Source organism: Acanthochromis polyacanthus, chromosome 9, assembly GCF_021347895.1.
Source record: "Acanthochromis polyacanthus isolate Apoly-LR-REF ecotype Palm Island chromosome 9, KAUST_Apoly_ChrSc, whole genome shotgun sequence".
NCBI classification, from domain to species: domain Eukaryota; kingdom Metazoa; phylum Chordata; class Actinopteri; family Pomacentridae; genus Acanthochromis; species Acanthochromis polyacanthus.
This window is the reverse complement of record NC_067121.1, coordinates 4,758,066-4,773,563: the sequence shown is the minus strand read 5'-3', so window position 1 is coordinate 4,773,563 and position 15,498 is coordinate 4,758,066. Positions and strand designations below refer to the sequence as shown.

The following is a 15,498-nucleotide window of genomic DNA, read 5'->3' as shown; positions in this document are numbered from 1 at the left end:
CTTAACATACTCATGACTTTATCAGCTCTGGAAGACATTTGCAGTAACAGATAGTACACATTACATACATTTCTTGACCTTGTTGTCTTTGCTAACAGCTGCTGGGCAGATCAGGAAATCTTCGGTGTTACTTTTCACCGTTTCTGTTCTTCCTCTGTGGTATTTACTGCAGCTGAGCGAGCGACCCTCTGCTTCGTGTTTCCACCAGCAGCCGCATGCATTCTTATTGTCTGGACGAAGCTAAACACTGGATTATTTTAGAATATAATCATCTAATGTCACTGAAGGTGTTTCCATTGCAGGGACCTCCACTGAGGCAAATATTGCAAACCTTATATGACCCATAGAGACACATTAATGGAAAATGGAGCAGGTTTAAATAAATCCTTTAACAGGTTTGCATTCTGGTGTTTTCTAAGTATATAAACATGAGATAAAAGGGACTTTAGTATCCTTGTGAGGACATTTTTATCCACATGCATTATAAACAGAGTAACAGTCATTTTGGACATTTTGTGTCATTTTGGACAACTTTCAGATGATTCATTTGAGCCATTACGGACATGTTTTGAGTAATTTTGACAAACTCTGAGTCATTTTAAACATAATTTTCATCGTAGAACATTTTCTGAGTCACTCTTCACAGGTTTTTTTTGTCAATATTGCCAAACTTTTAGTCATTTTAAACGTTTGTGTATTACTCTGGACAGATTTTGAGCCATTTTAGACATGCTTTGTATATTTTTTGGTGTTTTCATTTGTTATTTTTGTGTCTTTTTTGGCTTTGTCTGCAATTGTGCACATTTTTGTCACTACCCAGAGAGCAAACTATGGGTGAATCAATGTTGAATCTATGTTGAGACCTAACGTAGAAATTATACAGAAAGCGCAAGGTTGATAAAATGTTGAGTCAATGTTTGCTTTTCAACCATAAATCACACTTTACCCAGATAGCAAAAGATGTTAAATCAATGTTGAATTAGGGTTAAGAAGGTTGAATTGTGGTTACGGTTGAAGACTGATGGTTGGATCAATGTTGATTCAACAACATTTTGTCAACATTGAAGTTTGTGTTTAAAAGATACCATTGAATCTACGTTGTATTTTGGTTTAATTAAAATGTTTGACAGGTCAATGTTTAATTAATGTTGAATCTATGTTTGCAAACATGTAATCTATGTAAGCAAACGTTGACTCAACATTTTATCAACCTTGCGCTTTCTGTATAATTTCGACGTTAGGTCTCAACATAGATTCAACATTGATTCACCCATAGTTTGCTATCTGGGTATGGACTATTTTTGAGTAATTTCGACAAGATTTGAGTCATTTTGGAAGCTTTGTTTTGTCAGTTTCAACAAGTTTTTGTCATTTTGGAGATCCTTGCTACTTTGGACCAGTTGTTAGTAATTTTGACAAAATTTGAGTGATTTTGAACAAATGTTTAGTAATTGGGGGGCTGCACAGTCACGTAGCGGTTAGCACTTTCACCTTGCTGCAAGAAGATCCCTGGTTCAAATCCCGGCCTGGGATCTTTCTGCATGGAGTTTGCATGTTCTCCCTGTGCATGCATGGGTTTTCTCCGGGTACTCCGGCTTCCTCCCACAGTCCAAAAACATGCTGAGGTTAATTGGTTACTCTAAATTGTCCGTAGGTGTGCATGTGAGTGTGATTGTGTGTCTGTATATGTAGCCCTGTGACAGACTGGTGACCTGTCCAGGGTGTCCCCTGCCTTCACCCGAGTCAGCTGGGATAGACTCCAGCACCCCCCATGACCCTAGTGAGGATGAAGCGGTGTATAGAGAATGGATGGATGTTTAGTAATTGTGAATGTTTTCTTTTGTCATTTTGGACAAAAGAAGATTTTGTAGTTTTGACAAAGTCAAAGGAGACATTTTAAACATTGTTTTCATTGTAGAACAATTTTTGAGTCACTTTGGACAAGTCTTATGTGAATGTTAGATAAACTTTCAGTCATTTTAAACATTCGTGCATCACTTGGGACAGATTTTGAGTCATTTTGGACACATTTTGTATGATTTTCAGTGTTTTCATTTGTAAATTTTGTGTCGTTTTTGTCACTTTGGACCATTTTTTTGTAATTTTGAGAAGATTTGAGTAATTTTGGACAAATTTCAAGTCATTTTGGATGTTTTCTTCTGTCGCCATGGACAAAATTTTTGACATTTTGGTCCATTTTTGTGTAATTTGGGTCTATTTTTAAGCCACTTTGGACATTTTGTGTCATTTTGGACACATTTTGGGTAGTTTTGACAAAGTCTGACTCCTTTTAAACATTGTTTTCATCGTAGAACAATTTTTGAGTCATTTAGGGTAGCATTTTTGTCAACGTTGGACAAACCTTTAGTCATTTTGAACATTTGTGACAGTCATTTTGGACGCATTTGCATACGTTTGGGGATTTTTTATTGTTAATTTTGTTTTATTTTTGACAGATATAGTATACAGTACATGCATTTAACAGTCAAAGGTGAAGAATCGGATACGAGTGGTGCTTGGTTGCAGAGCGTCTGGTTGCGGGTGGAGTCGGTTTGTAGCGGCGTCCTGCTGGCAGCTCAGTCCGACAGAAACAAAGAAACCTCTCTGCTGCAGATCCTCGTCGATCGATCGGCAGCCTCCGAGGCCCAGCTGAGCTCTCCATGTTCAATAGATCCACACACAGCGAGCCGGTCTGTCGGCCGGCAGGAACACACCAACAGCAATTTTTAATGTTGTCGTCGCTCCTAAAGTCGTCTTTCTCCCACAATAAGTGAGAAATGATCAGATCAGTTCTGTGAGTCCAGAGGAGGTGGACACAATAATATGAACAGACATCCATTTAACTCTAGTTTAATGCTTCATCTGTTTGTGTTGTTGTCCAGGACTGTGTTACAGAGTTTAAAGTTGTGGTTCTAATTAATATTAAATATTATTGGTATTATTTAGACAGCAGGATATTTTCATGACATTTTATAGCCGCTCATACTGAATGTTCCTGTCCGTGCCTTTCAAAACAAGATGCAAAGAAAAACTGCAGCTGCTTCTACAAAAGTGTAAAACAGGGCTAATCTTTAGCATCAATAGGCTAGTCACTACTATCCCTAGGATAGTGAATAGCAACCTTTGGCTCGAGATTATTTGTCTTAGACAAGCACTAGCCCTCGCATCCTTTGGCGAGTGTATAGCATCCCTGAGCTTTCCACTTTCATCCCTACACTCTACTAGCATCAATAAGCTAGTCACTAATACCCCCAGGTAGGGCTGGGCGATATAGCCAAAAAGTTAAATCTCGATTTTTTTTTTGGCTTGAAATCCGATAAACAATTTTAATCGATTTTTTTTCTGTGTAAAGAAAGAAAACACTGCAGCTACACTTTGCTGTTTTTTTTTGGAGCTTCGCTCTTGGAGCTGGCCTCGGTGCATGTAAGGCGACGCCTGACACATTGCTCCCACTCTGCCGGGTGCTTCTGCTTAAGGTGCTGAAAGAGATTTGTTGTGCTACTTCCCTTTGTTTTCACCGTCTTTAAACAAACTCTGCACAACACCTCGGTCTGTTCCGTGTCCGACCTCGCATATCCAAACCAAGTCCATACCACTGAAGTCACGGTACCCTTTTTTTTGCACAATATCGTCCTCATTTTCTTCTCCTTTCTCCACCTCCACTTCTCATGCGTATCCCTGTCATATCTGTTTGTGTGTTCTTCGTCTATTGCTCAATTGTAAGAGAATGTTGACTGTAGACTGTGCCACAGCGCCAGTCCTCCTGGTATGGCGACTGTGTGTATTACACGCATCGGGTAAAAATAACGGAGGGACATTAACATTAAACTCGATGTTGAGATTTAATTTTTTTACACATCGATTGACAAAATAAAATCGAATTAATTCGAAATATCGCCCAGCTCTACCCCCAGGCTAGCAAGAGGCAACCCTAATCGAGCAACTACCATCTCTAGGCTAGTGACTAGCATCCCTAAGGCTAGCCACTTGCATGCCTAGGCAATTCACTAGCCCAGAAACACTTTCTGTGCCATCCCTAGGCAAGCGATTAGCATTTCTAGGCTAGTCTAGCAAACAGCTTGAGAAAGGTCAGTCACTGTGATTACTAGGCTAGTCACTTGCATCAATAGGCTACTCACTGCTACCTCTAGGCTAGCAAGTAGCAACCCTAGGCTAATGACTGCCATCCCTAGGCCAGCGACTAGCATCCTTAGGCTATCCATTTGCATGTCTAGGCTGATTTCTAGCGTAGGGACACTTTCCTTGCCATCCCTACACAAGCAACCAACATTTCTAGGCTAGGCTAGCAGGTTGGCCCCTAGCATCAATAGGCTAGTCACTGCTACCCCTAGGCTAGCTACTTGCACCTGTAGACAAGCCCTGTCACTTTTAGGATAGTCAGTAAAATCCCTTGGCAAGAAACTAGCATCTGTAGGCTGTCCACTTTCATCCCTAGGCTAAACTTTAGCATCAATAGGCCAGTCACTACTACTCTTCGGCTATCAAGTAGACTAGCAACTACCATCCTTAGACTAGCCATGTGTCCCTAGACAAGCAGCAGCACTTTTAGGCTAGTCAGTAGCATCTCTTGGTGAGCAACTAGCATCCATAGCCTATCCACTTACATTCCTAGGCTAATCTTTAGCATCCCTAGGCTAGTCATTTACACCAACAGAGTCCAACTGAAAATGTGTTTGACTTTATGCTGATAAAATGCATCTTTCAGTCAACTGGAAGTAAACAGAAGTTAGCCACCTGGAATGGAATATTGACAGTTTGAGATCATTCGACTTGTAGTTTCCTCTTTCCTGCAGATTTTTAGCTTCAATAGGAATTTTAATGACTTCAGGATCACTCTCCCCGTGGATTAATTCCGTCTCCTTGATATCGCTGAGCTTTTCCTCCATTACGCGACAAAATTGCTGCCGATGAATCACGGAAACGGCTCCCTGGATGAAAGGAAGCCCAGAATAATCCCTGCAGCTCTTCGATATTTGCTGCTGAGGCTGTTGCCGCTTCATCTGCTCCCAACTCTCTGCTGAAAAACGGACGCCGCCATGCGAGGTGGTATTAAACGCATCCCCCATAATGGTAATAATAATATCATGAGGTGATAATGCGTCGTCTGTGTTTTCATTTGGCCGACGGGCTTCAGGAGGCTCCAACACTCAGCTGTGTCTGATAGAAAAAGCGTCTGAGGCGTGTCGGCGGTGGGAAAAATGCCGCCGTCGCTGTCAACGTTGGTTTTTGGGAATGAAATCAAGTCGACGTTCTGGAAAGAGGTGCACAAATAATAATAATAAAAGTTGATTATGTCGTTCAAGGATGAGAGATACGAATAGAAAGAGTTTCACAGTCGACGGAGCAACAACAAGCTTAAATTAGAAAAGAGTTTTGGAGGAGAAAGGCCTGATTACAGTGGAACCAGATGCAACAAGGAAAGTGTCACAGGTGAATAATGACGTACATTTCAGCTTTCAAGGCTTCGATTAGTCTCTGAAGGAACATCTGAGCTCCACAATAAAAGTCTCTTCTCTACAGCAACATGTTTTAACCATAAAATGCTCCTCTCCTTATTAACCCTCTGAACCCCAAACAGCTTCTGGACTTTTCTTTGCTCTGTTTAAGCCTACATAAATCGCATTTTTTTTTGCCCTGATACAAGCTGTTTTGTCCTCTTTTATTTGAATCTCCACGACGGAGGTTGAGAGAATAGAGTTAACACGACCCATAGAGACACAATAAACACATTAACCCTCTAATTTCTGTGAGTTTTCTTTACTGCTGTCACATGTTTCTTCACTGTAGGCTCAGTTTTCAAAGTCCTGCACCTCTATAGAAGCAGAACAACCACGAAGAAGAACTCAGAAATGTCTTCTGTCCAGTTTGAATGACACAAATCATTAAAAATCCATTTTTATGTTAAGAATCTTTTAAAAAATGGAGTCAATATGTCCAATATTTTTTCAAATTCCCAGAAGTGTTACTAATTAAGGAATAAATGCATGAAAAATGTATGTGCAAGTGTAAGAATAGATCTATTTTCCTACACTTCCTGCAGTTCAGCCAAAAAGTCCATTCAATTTTGTCATGTGACTGTCGGTCGCAGTCAAGTCACTAAAGCCACTGCTACCAATAGGCTAGCAAGTAGCAGCATTAGGCTAGCAACTACCTTTCCTAGGCTACTGACTAGCATCTCTAGGCTAATGACCACAATCCCTATGCTAACCACTTGCATCCCTATGCTAATCTTTAGTATCAAAAGGCTAGTCACTACCCCTAGACTAGCAAGTAGTAACATTCCCCATGCTAGCGACTTGCATGCCGTGGCTAGTCACTAGCCTACGAACTCTTTCCTTGACTTTGCCTAGGCAAGCAATTTACATTTCTAGGCTAGGTCTGGCAAATTGTGGTTGCTAGGCTACTCATTAGCATCAATAGGCTGGTCACTGCTACCCCTTGGCTAGCAAGTACCAACCCTAGGCTGGCCACCTGCATCCCTAGACAAGAGTATCCCTTGGTGAGTGTCTAGCATTTTTAAGCTATCCACTCTGCATTCCTAGGCTCATCTTTAGCATCAGTATGCTAGTCACTACTATCCATAGGCTAATCTTTAGCATCAGTATGCTAGTCACTACTATCCTTAGGCTAATCTTTAGCATCAATATGCTGGTCACTACTATCGATAGGCTAATCTTTAGCATCAATATGCTGGTCACTACTATCGATAGGCTAATCTTTAGCATCAGTATGCTGGTCACTACTATCCATAGGCTAATCTTTAGCATCAATATGCTGGTCACTACTATCCATAGGCTAATCTTTAGCATCAATATGCTGGTCACTACTATCCCTAGGCTAGCAACTAGCATCAAGTCACTAAAGACTTCACGATTTTTCCACAAAACAGAATTTTCTTATTTATAGAATTCGGTTTGCACAAACGATGTATTTTTGACAAATTTTTCAGTGGAGCATAAAGTGATTTTGTTGTAATATCACCACGTTGGGCCTGACTTTTCCAATAAATGTCATATCACTGATGAGTAGTTCAAGGACCAGTGAATAAAGTAATATTCTTCCTTTTTTTCAGTTTTTAAATTCATGTCATGTTTGGCATTTTTTTAAAAGACAACTTGCATGTCAAAGTCTCCAGCAGGGTTTTGAGGTTGAAAATTACACAGTAAAAATTTTCACAATTTACTGGAGGCGGAAGATCTATTTAATAATATTACAATTTAAAAAAACAGAATCAATATGTCCAATATTTTTCCAAGTGCCCAAGAATAAAGAAAGAAGAACCAATACAGGAATAAATGCATGAAAAGTGTATGTATAAATGTAAACAAAATAGATCTGTTTTCCTAATTACTTTTTAAAATGTTTCCATACTTGTGTATCTGCAGTTCAGGTGAAAAGTCTGTTTGTTATATGACTGTCAGTCGCAGATGAGTTGCTAAGAGTTCATGTTTTCTCTACAAAACACGTATTTTATTCTTACTAACAGAACTTGTTTTGTGCAAATGGTATATTTTTGACAAATTTTTAAAATTTTTCAAATGCAATTTTCATAAAATATTACCATGCTGGGCCTAAGTTTTCCAATAAGATAGTTGTTCAAGGACCACTGAAAAATACTGAAATATATAACAATAATAATAAAATAGGATAATATCACAAACACACACTACTGGTATTTGGACACATTTAGTTTTAAATAACTGTATATTCTATTATTTAAATCTGCAGACTCATCTGAAAATGTTTTAACAGCAGATTATAACTTTGATGCACTGTTAACATACCTTTAAATAAAAATCCACAGTGCATCCCTGTACTTGTGGGTTCTGTAAAGCATCTTGAAACAATTTAACATGTAATTGGCGCTATATAAATAAAATTGGATTGAATTGAACCACTAGCATGAATTGATGCTATACAAACAAATCTGAACTGAACTGAACCCTAGGGCTAGCAAGTAGCATTCCTACGCTGTTTGCTAGCCCGCATAAGCTAACAACTAGCATTCCTAGGCTAGTCAGTTGCATTTCTAACATTTAATGCTGCATAACGTGGAGGTGAGATGCACATCACTGTTTTTGGATAAAAAACTAAATTGAATTTCTGTTTATTAATTTGAAAAGGGACATACTTTAGCATATATGCTTTTAAATAAAAATCCACAGTGGAATCTAAACATTTTAACAAATTTGTAAAGGTTTTAAACTTAAACCAACATCCAGCTTGGGTAAAAACTGAACCAAAACATTTATTCTTTAGTTTTCATGTCTATTACTTTCTGATTATTTCCAGGTTTACATGTAAAGAAATGCATATTACTAATGAGCTTTCAGACTTTTTGACCCCCACTGTATGCATAACATCAGGATATCCATATAAAAGATGTATTTCTACCACATTTACATATAAATTACATGATATACATGCTAGACAATGTTTTGATGTTGAATTTAAATGCATGAAGTAGAAAAGCATTTTGCTCTACTGTTAGTACAAGGATGCATATTTGGTCCGACTGATGACTTCTTTTATGTCTAAAAGGTTTCTTTAAAGATTAGCTGCAGTGAAGCGGAAAAAGAATTATAATATTCCTCTGAAATACACTAGAAGCATGAAGTGTTCAAACACACTGAGGTTACTGTGCAGGTTTTTGAATCTCGCTGGGTTACGTTCATTTGCAGATTAACGAACACCTGAAGGTTGTGTTTTCTTTAATTGTCGCTGCTGACTGGCAAATATTTCAAAAGTTAATTACGTGGAAATGATGAAACTGATGAGGGACCTCCATAAACATTCCATGAAATGAAATATTCACTTCAGCAGCGGTTAAAGGACACGACCGGCTGCAGACTGATCAGAATTGTAAAAACGAGCAGCAGACAGTAAATGATGCAGTTTGTTTGTTGTGACTCACAGATGACGAAGGTTCAGGCTCTGACGCTGGGAAGAAGTTCACCAAGTGCAGCACATGTAAATATGGAGCCGAGTGCGACGAAGACTCGGAGGACGTCTGGTGAGTTTACGGATGGTGGACAGAGCCTGGAATGCTCAGTGTGCTAAAATACACGATAATCTATAAACATATTTATGGATCCTGCTTTACTGGAAATGAGATACAGTATCACAATAAGTACAACAACGAGAACCAAATACTGACTTTCTTCCATGAGGTCACAGTGGTGCAGGAAAATATGACTGTTGAAAGGTCTTAGCTTGTGTTTGTGTCAAAACCAGTGACTGATTTCGCTAATACATGACCAGAAGAATTGATTTCTTAGCTCTTTAAGTTGTGTCACTCATTCAACAAGTCATTTGAAAGTTTCCTTCAACAACTTACTGGATGTGCAACTAAATGTACTGGCCATTAGCATCCCTGCACTAGTTATTTCCATCCCTGCATTAGCAATCAGCATCCATAAGCTAGCCACTAGCATCCACAGGTTAGTCTCTAAAATCCCTGTTGTTACTAGGCTAGTAACTAGCATCCCTTGGCTCGTGACTAGCATCCCGAGGCTAGTGATTAGCATCCCAAGGCTAGCTACAGCGACTAACATCACTATGTTAGTCGCTGCTACCTCTCGCCTAGCAAGTAGCAACCCTAGGCTAGCCACTCGCTTCCAAAGACAAGAACTATTTTTATCCCTATTTGCACAGCTGCTAATTGTCGTGTTCTTCCAGACAAATTTCATTGTACTTTTACACAATGACAGTAAAGTCTCTTTATCCTTATCTTTTTATCTTTATCCACTTGCATCCCTCAGGCTAGTCACTAGCATCAATAGGTTAGCCGCTACAATTTTTAGGCTTGCAAGTAGCAAGCCTAGAATAGTGAATAGCATCCCTCGGCTAGCCACTTGCTTTCCTGGACAGTCAGTAGTGTTTCTCAGGTAGCACCTAGCATCTTTAGGCTAGTGTCTATCATCCATAGGCTAGCCATTAGCATCCCAAGGCTAGCAAGTAGCATTCCTATGCTGCTTTCTAGCACATATAGGCTAACAGCTAGCATTCCTAGGCTAGTCAGTTGCATTTTTCAACATTTAACACTGGCTATTGTGGAGGAGGTGAGATGCACATAATCGCTTTTGGATAAAAATAAAAATATAAAAATAAAGACCAATTTACATTAATCAGCATTCAAATCAATGGAAATGTACCCGAGTCAGCCAAAAAGGGAGATCAGTCTTCTTACCTGATGTTGTATGAAATCAAAAATTCATCGTAGCTTCGTCTGTACAACAGCTAATAACCTGCATTCTAATGAAAACATCAGCTTCTATAATACAGTTAAATATATAATAATACAAACACATAGACATAATATTAATTTAACTTTGTTCAAGATAGACGCCATTTTAAAGTTCTAAAGTTGCTCTTGAAAAAAACAGGAGAAACTGATGGTTTAAGGTGAGAATAAAAGCTGAAAATATGAACGTCTGCGGTTTTATGAAACAGTGCATTTTATTTTATGAATGTATGATTTTTTTATGTTCAGCTGTTAAGTGTGGCCTTCAAACGCTGGTAGCGTAGTATAAAATGCAATATTTTATTTATGGCTGTCCAAGAAGAGGGATCAGTGAGTCTTTCTTTTTTTTTAGTGTTTTTTTTTTTAATAAAAGCTGGAAGGTTGGCTGAGTGTTTATTAATGTATAGATTGTAAAACCTTTTCAGGAAAATGTGTTATATTGGACCATTTAAATAAAACAGACCTTCCTTATGGAACATAGCGGCATAGAAGTATTAAACAGTAAAAAATAGAAGTACCAGAACTGGAATCTGTGTGAAACCGTTGATTGTGTCTGAGAGAGTTCTTCAGAAGGATCCAAATGAGCTCCTAGTGTCGGTTCATTGAGCTTCGTTCCTCTGGATGTTCTTCAGCTGGTGATGACAGAAACATGTTCAGGTTTTCAGGCTACAGCATTGGTTTTTCCTCCTCAGGTGCATATGTAACATCGACTGCAGTGGCCACAACGAGAACCCGGTCTGCGCCACCGATGGGAACTCCTACAACAACCCCTGTCTGGTCCGAGAGGCGTCGTGCATGAAGCAGGAGCAGATCGACGTCAAGCACCTGGGCAGGTGTCCCGGTAAGGCAGAGTTTTTTGCAGTGGTGTCACCAAGATTCAAGACCTTTATTTATCACAAACACAATTATACATCGCAGAATGCGCAGTAAAATGCATTGTTCACCTTTTTAAAGTCTCTAACCCTTAAACACTGGAAATTTTTCCACTTTAAGATTAATAAAGGCGTATTGTATCATAAACATGAAGGAAACCCAATACAAATGCTACTAAATGCACATTTATTCACATTTATACCCCATTTTTGTCAGTACTTCCCAACAATGGATAATAAGAACTAGAAAAGGGGCGGGTCGACAAAGGAATGGGCTGAATATCTGGATATGTTCGTATCATAGCGTCCGACGAGGGAACTGACGAATTGACTGGTCGAATACCGATCGTGCAACATCGTCCGAAGGGGGATGGGGGGAAAATATTCAGATCTCAAAACAACTATTCGGATACCACCGTCACCACCGAATATTCGGGTCTAGCCCTACATTCACCAGAGTTCCGACTTACAGCGAGACCCGACTTACATCAATCCGTAGAACCTCCAACATAAGTCGAGGATATAAACTGAATGGATGGATTAATCGAGTAAAAGCTCTCCTGAAACTCGTTCATCTCACAACATTTCACATAAATTATTTAAACATCTTATTGTAGCCAGCGAAACATCTGGAGACGGAAACTATCACCAATCAACCTGATTGTCAGTTAAACTAGAAGAGCGGTCACCAGAGTTCTTGACATTTTAGTACTTAAAAATACTTACTTGGACCATTAAAGCAATTTTGTTCACACTGAGATCATGAGTTCTCAGAGTGATGCGTCTACTCGCTCTAAATAAGACAAACATGTTTTCACAGTAAGTGGTGCGGAGTTTGACAGAGAAGTGAAGTCAAGTCACCACGAGTTCTCACTTTGACTTCCGGTTCTGCCAGTCGCTTCTAAATGGGAAAAGGCTTTTTATGTTTGTTCAAACCTTAAAACTGGTAAAAACGCAGTATTTTTTTTCTTTCTCTATTTTTTTGTTTTTCGAATTCCATTTTTAAAACAAAAAACAAAAAAACAAACCGATTGTTTGTTTTTTCTCATTTTATTTTGAAACGTAAAAACGAATGAGTGAACCATACACAGATTATTTACTTCTGGTTTCAACAGTTCATTTCATATTTTGAACAAAGTTTAATAATAGTTCCTTGCAAAATGCTTCAACACATTTCAGCATTTTCTATGATTCAGTCTCCATGAACAGCATCCTGCTGGTCCAGATACTGAAGATGGAGCTGCTGATGTTCCGTCTGTGGAATCTCCCAGCACTCAGTGAGGATCTGGGTTTCTTCAGATGTTCCTCCGATAAATATTATTAAATGTTATTTTTAATGCACAGTAACAATCATAAGAATAGAACAAAGTCGTACTACAGGTAATGAAGACGACAATAATTCAGTAGCACACAGACAGCGATGGAGTAAAACTTTAAAAATATGATGTTATGAACATTAACTTTAACTTCTTTCAAGTCCATTTTTCTCTGAACAATAAAAAATACACCATGAGGCCAAAGTGTGACCATTAGAAAAACGTAAAACAACTTATAAGCCCCGTTTAACCACTTTTGAACCGTCAGAGCCAGCAGCAGATTTCTAAAAGTCTTGCCGACATCAGGCTGCTCTCTCTGACCGGCCGCTCACAGCCGTTTATACTGGAGCCTCACATCTCCCAAACCGTTGGAGCTCATTTTTAATCAGGCTTTATCTGGATAAACTGGCCACATGTTTGACGTTTACACAACTACTTTCTCGTCTGAAATAATCTGAAAACTACATTTTGTATCATAATAACAGTAAAAATACTTCTGTTACGACTGAAAGTTTCCTCCTCAGAGTTTGACCGCTGGTTGGTGCAAATGCATTGTGAGAGATCCAAGTCCACAAAAGTCTGGTCCGATGCAGTCTCGATAAATGTGAGTGGAGCGAGAACGTTTCCGGGTATGACTGCCGTTCTCGGTCAGATGCGTTCTTTGAATTGGAACAGTACTTGGTCTCTGACTGATGACGTTTCACGAGAACGTTAGACCGTTAGTACAGACAAGAACACATATTGGGAAATGGCCAACGTCTGTGGGTGTTTTATTTTCCATGCCAAAAGGTTGATGCTAGTGCAGCTAACAAGTCATTATGTTTTACATAGAAATGAGGTGTAAGACATGTAGGAGATGTTTAGCTGCTTTTTGTTAGCTTAGATATAGAATAAAACTGAATAGAATATGATCCGTTTTATTGTGTGGTAAGTAAATACAATAATAAGGTTTACGTTTATATCAAAATAAGCTTCCAAGATGAGGAGTGGATGAAGCTAGCCGTATGCTGACTTTAGCATCGATAGCACAGCTGGCTAATGAAGTAGCATTAAATATTAGCATGTCGGGCTATAAACGCAGATCATTTAGCCGGATAAACGCACTTTTTACTACATTACTTGGATTTGTTCTTGTGGTTTCCTGATTTATTCACAAAACTCTTTACATTTAGAGTATTTCTGCTTCAGTGCTGAACTTCTGGAGCAGCTGCCGATTCAAACACGACTTATTTAGCTCCAGATGAAACTCGACTCAGACTGAGTTTTCATGGCTCAGAGTCCTGTCAGTTTGTTCAGGCGTAGCTGTGGATCTGCTTCACTGAAATATTTTCATGTCAGGTAGACGGCGGCTGGGAGTGAGTGTTTGTCTGGATGTGATGTGAATACAGGAGAGGTACAAATCAGGCTGCAGATGTAGGAAACAGCTGATAAATCACACGCACAGCAGAAACCTGGCTTCAGTCTGGTGGAGCTGTTGTAAAGAATCATTTCTGATCACAGTGAGGCTGCACACATGTAAACATCATCAGCACTTCCTGTCTGGTTCCTGCACATGAGCTTCATTTTAAGGTTTCTGAATTATCTGTTCGTCACGCTGCTACTGACGACGTGCCTCAGCGATCGCATGGAGGCGGAGGATTTAAAGCACTGCAGGCAAATCTGAGCCGACATGTTGTTCATCCAGTGAGGAAAAAGGAATATTTAGATAATCGTGGCTGATTTTAATGAGCAGGCGTCCCTCCTGAGTGGAATAAAGACGATTTACTGAGACATGGGAGCTCAGTTTTGTGTTTGAAGTTCACGTCTTTCTCTTTGTTTTCTGGGTTAGAGGTTACCGCCTGTGTGTTTTTCCACATAAAATTAAACTACAATGAAGTGAAGTATTGTCAGAAGGTGGCACTGTAGTCAAGAAAGGTGACAACTTTGATGTGTGGCCATTAATAAATGAATCTGATTCTGAATCTCGCTTTTAGACCTAGCCTCCAGTGGCCATCAGAGGAACTGCATTTTATTTATTTGTTTTAATTAGAGTTTAAACAGAAGAATTGTTTAAAAATTAAACCAGTCATTATTAACAGCAAAATTAGCTGTAGAAACCAAAACATGTGTTGTTTAAAGTATTCAAAATGTTTGTTTTTGTTGTAAAGTTGAACATTTTAACATGGAGGTCTATGATAACTGACTCACATTTAGAACCAAAACTGCAGTTTTTTTAAAATTATAATTTAAACAGAAGAATTTTATAGAAATTACATTAAGTACAGTTGTCATAAAAGGTGAAATGAGCTGTAGAGACCAAAACAATTTTAGTTTTAAGGCTTTAAACATGATTATTTCTTCTGTAACGTTGGACATTTTAACATAGGAGTCTATGGGGACTGACTCACTTTTAGAACCAGCCACTAGTGGCCATATGAGGAATTGCAGCTAATTTTAGCCCTGCTGGTTGCTAATTAGTTTTGTGTCTGGTTTGTTTGAGTTATAACTGATATTTTTGACCCTACATTTACCTTCCACTCCCTTTCACCTCACTTGGGGACGACTCACTTTTAGAAGCAGCCTCTAGTGGCCATTTGAGGAACTGCAGTTTTTAAAAAACCCTTTAGGTTGCTGCTTGCTTTTGTGCCTGATTTGTCTGCGTTATAACTGATATTTTAGACTCTAAATTTACCTTCTACTCCCTCTTACCTCATGTCACCAAACCTCTGGAATTTTCTGTAATGTTACAAAACGTCGCCCAAATTAGCGTCTCAGATCAATTAATCAGCTCGTTTACAGGAACAAGTTTCCTAGAATCTGTCTGCTGACGTCTGCTTCATGAGTGGATCTAGACTGAACAATATAAAAGATGGAGTCAGACCAGAGGAGCTTTAGTGAATCTGAGACTAAATTCATTTTCTGCTGCTCAGTAAACAGTTTGGTCCACCTCCGACCTCTCAGCTCCGACAGATAAATCTGCTTCCATCGCTGTTTGATTGAGTCTAAATTGGAAAATCCGACCGTCATCGTCGACTGCCAGAGCTTCAGAAAGCTTCACTGGAGAGGT

The 15,498-nt window shown here is 39.1% G+C and overlaps 1 protein-coding gene across 1 annotated transcript in view; it reads left to right on the top strand.

The window, feature by feature from the left end:
- tmeff1a (transmembrane protein with EGF-like and two follistatin-like domains 1a) overlaps positions 1-15,498 on the top strand; it is an 87,184-nt gene that overhangs the window by 60,195 nt on the left and 11,491 nt on the right. The window contains exons 5-6 of the mRNA XM_051953216.1: positions 8,938-9,034; positions 10,957-11,105. Of these exons, the coding sequence (XP_051809176.1) occupies positions 8,938-9,034; positions 10,957-11,105 (246 nt within the window). The remainder of the gene's footprint in view (positions 1-8,937; positions 9,035-10,956; positions 11,106-15,498) is intronic.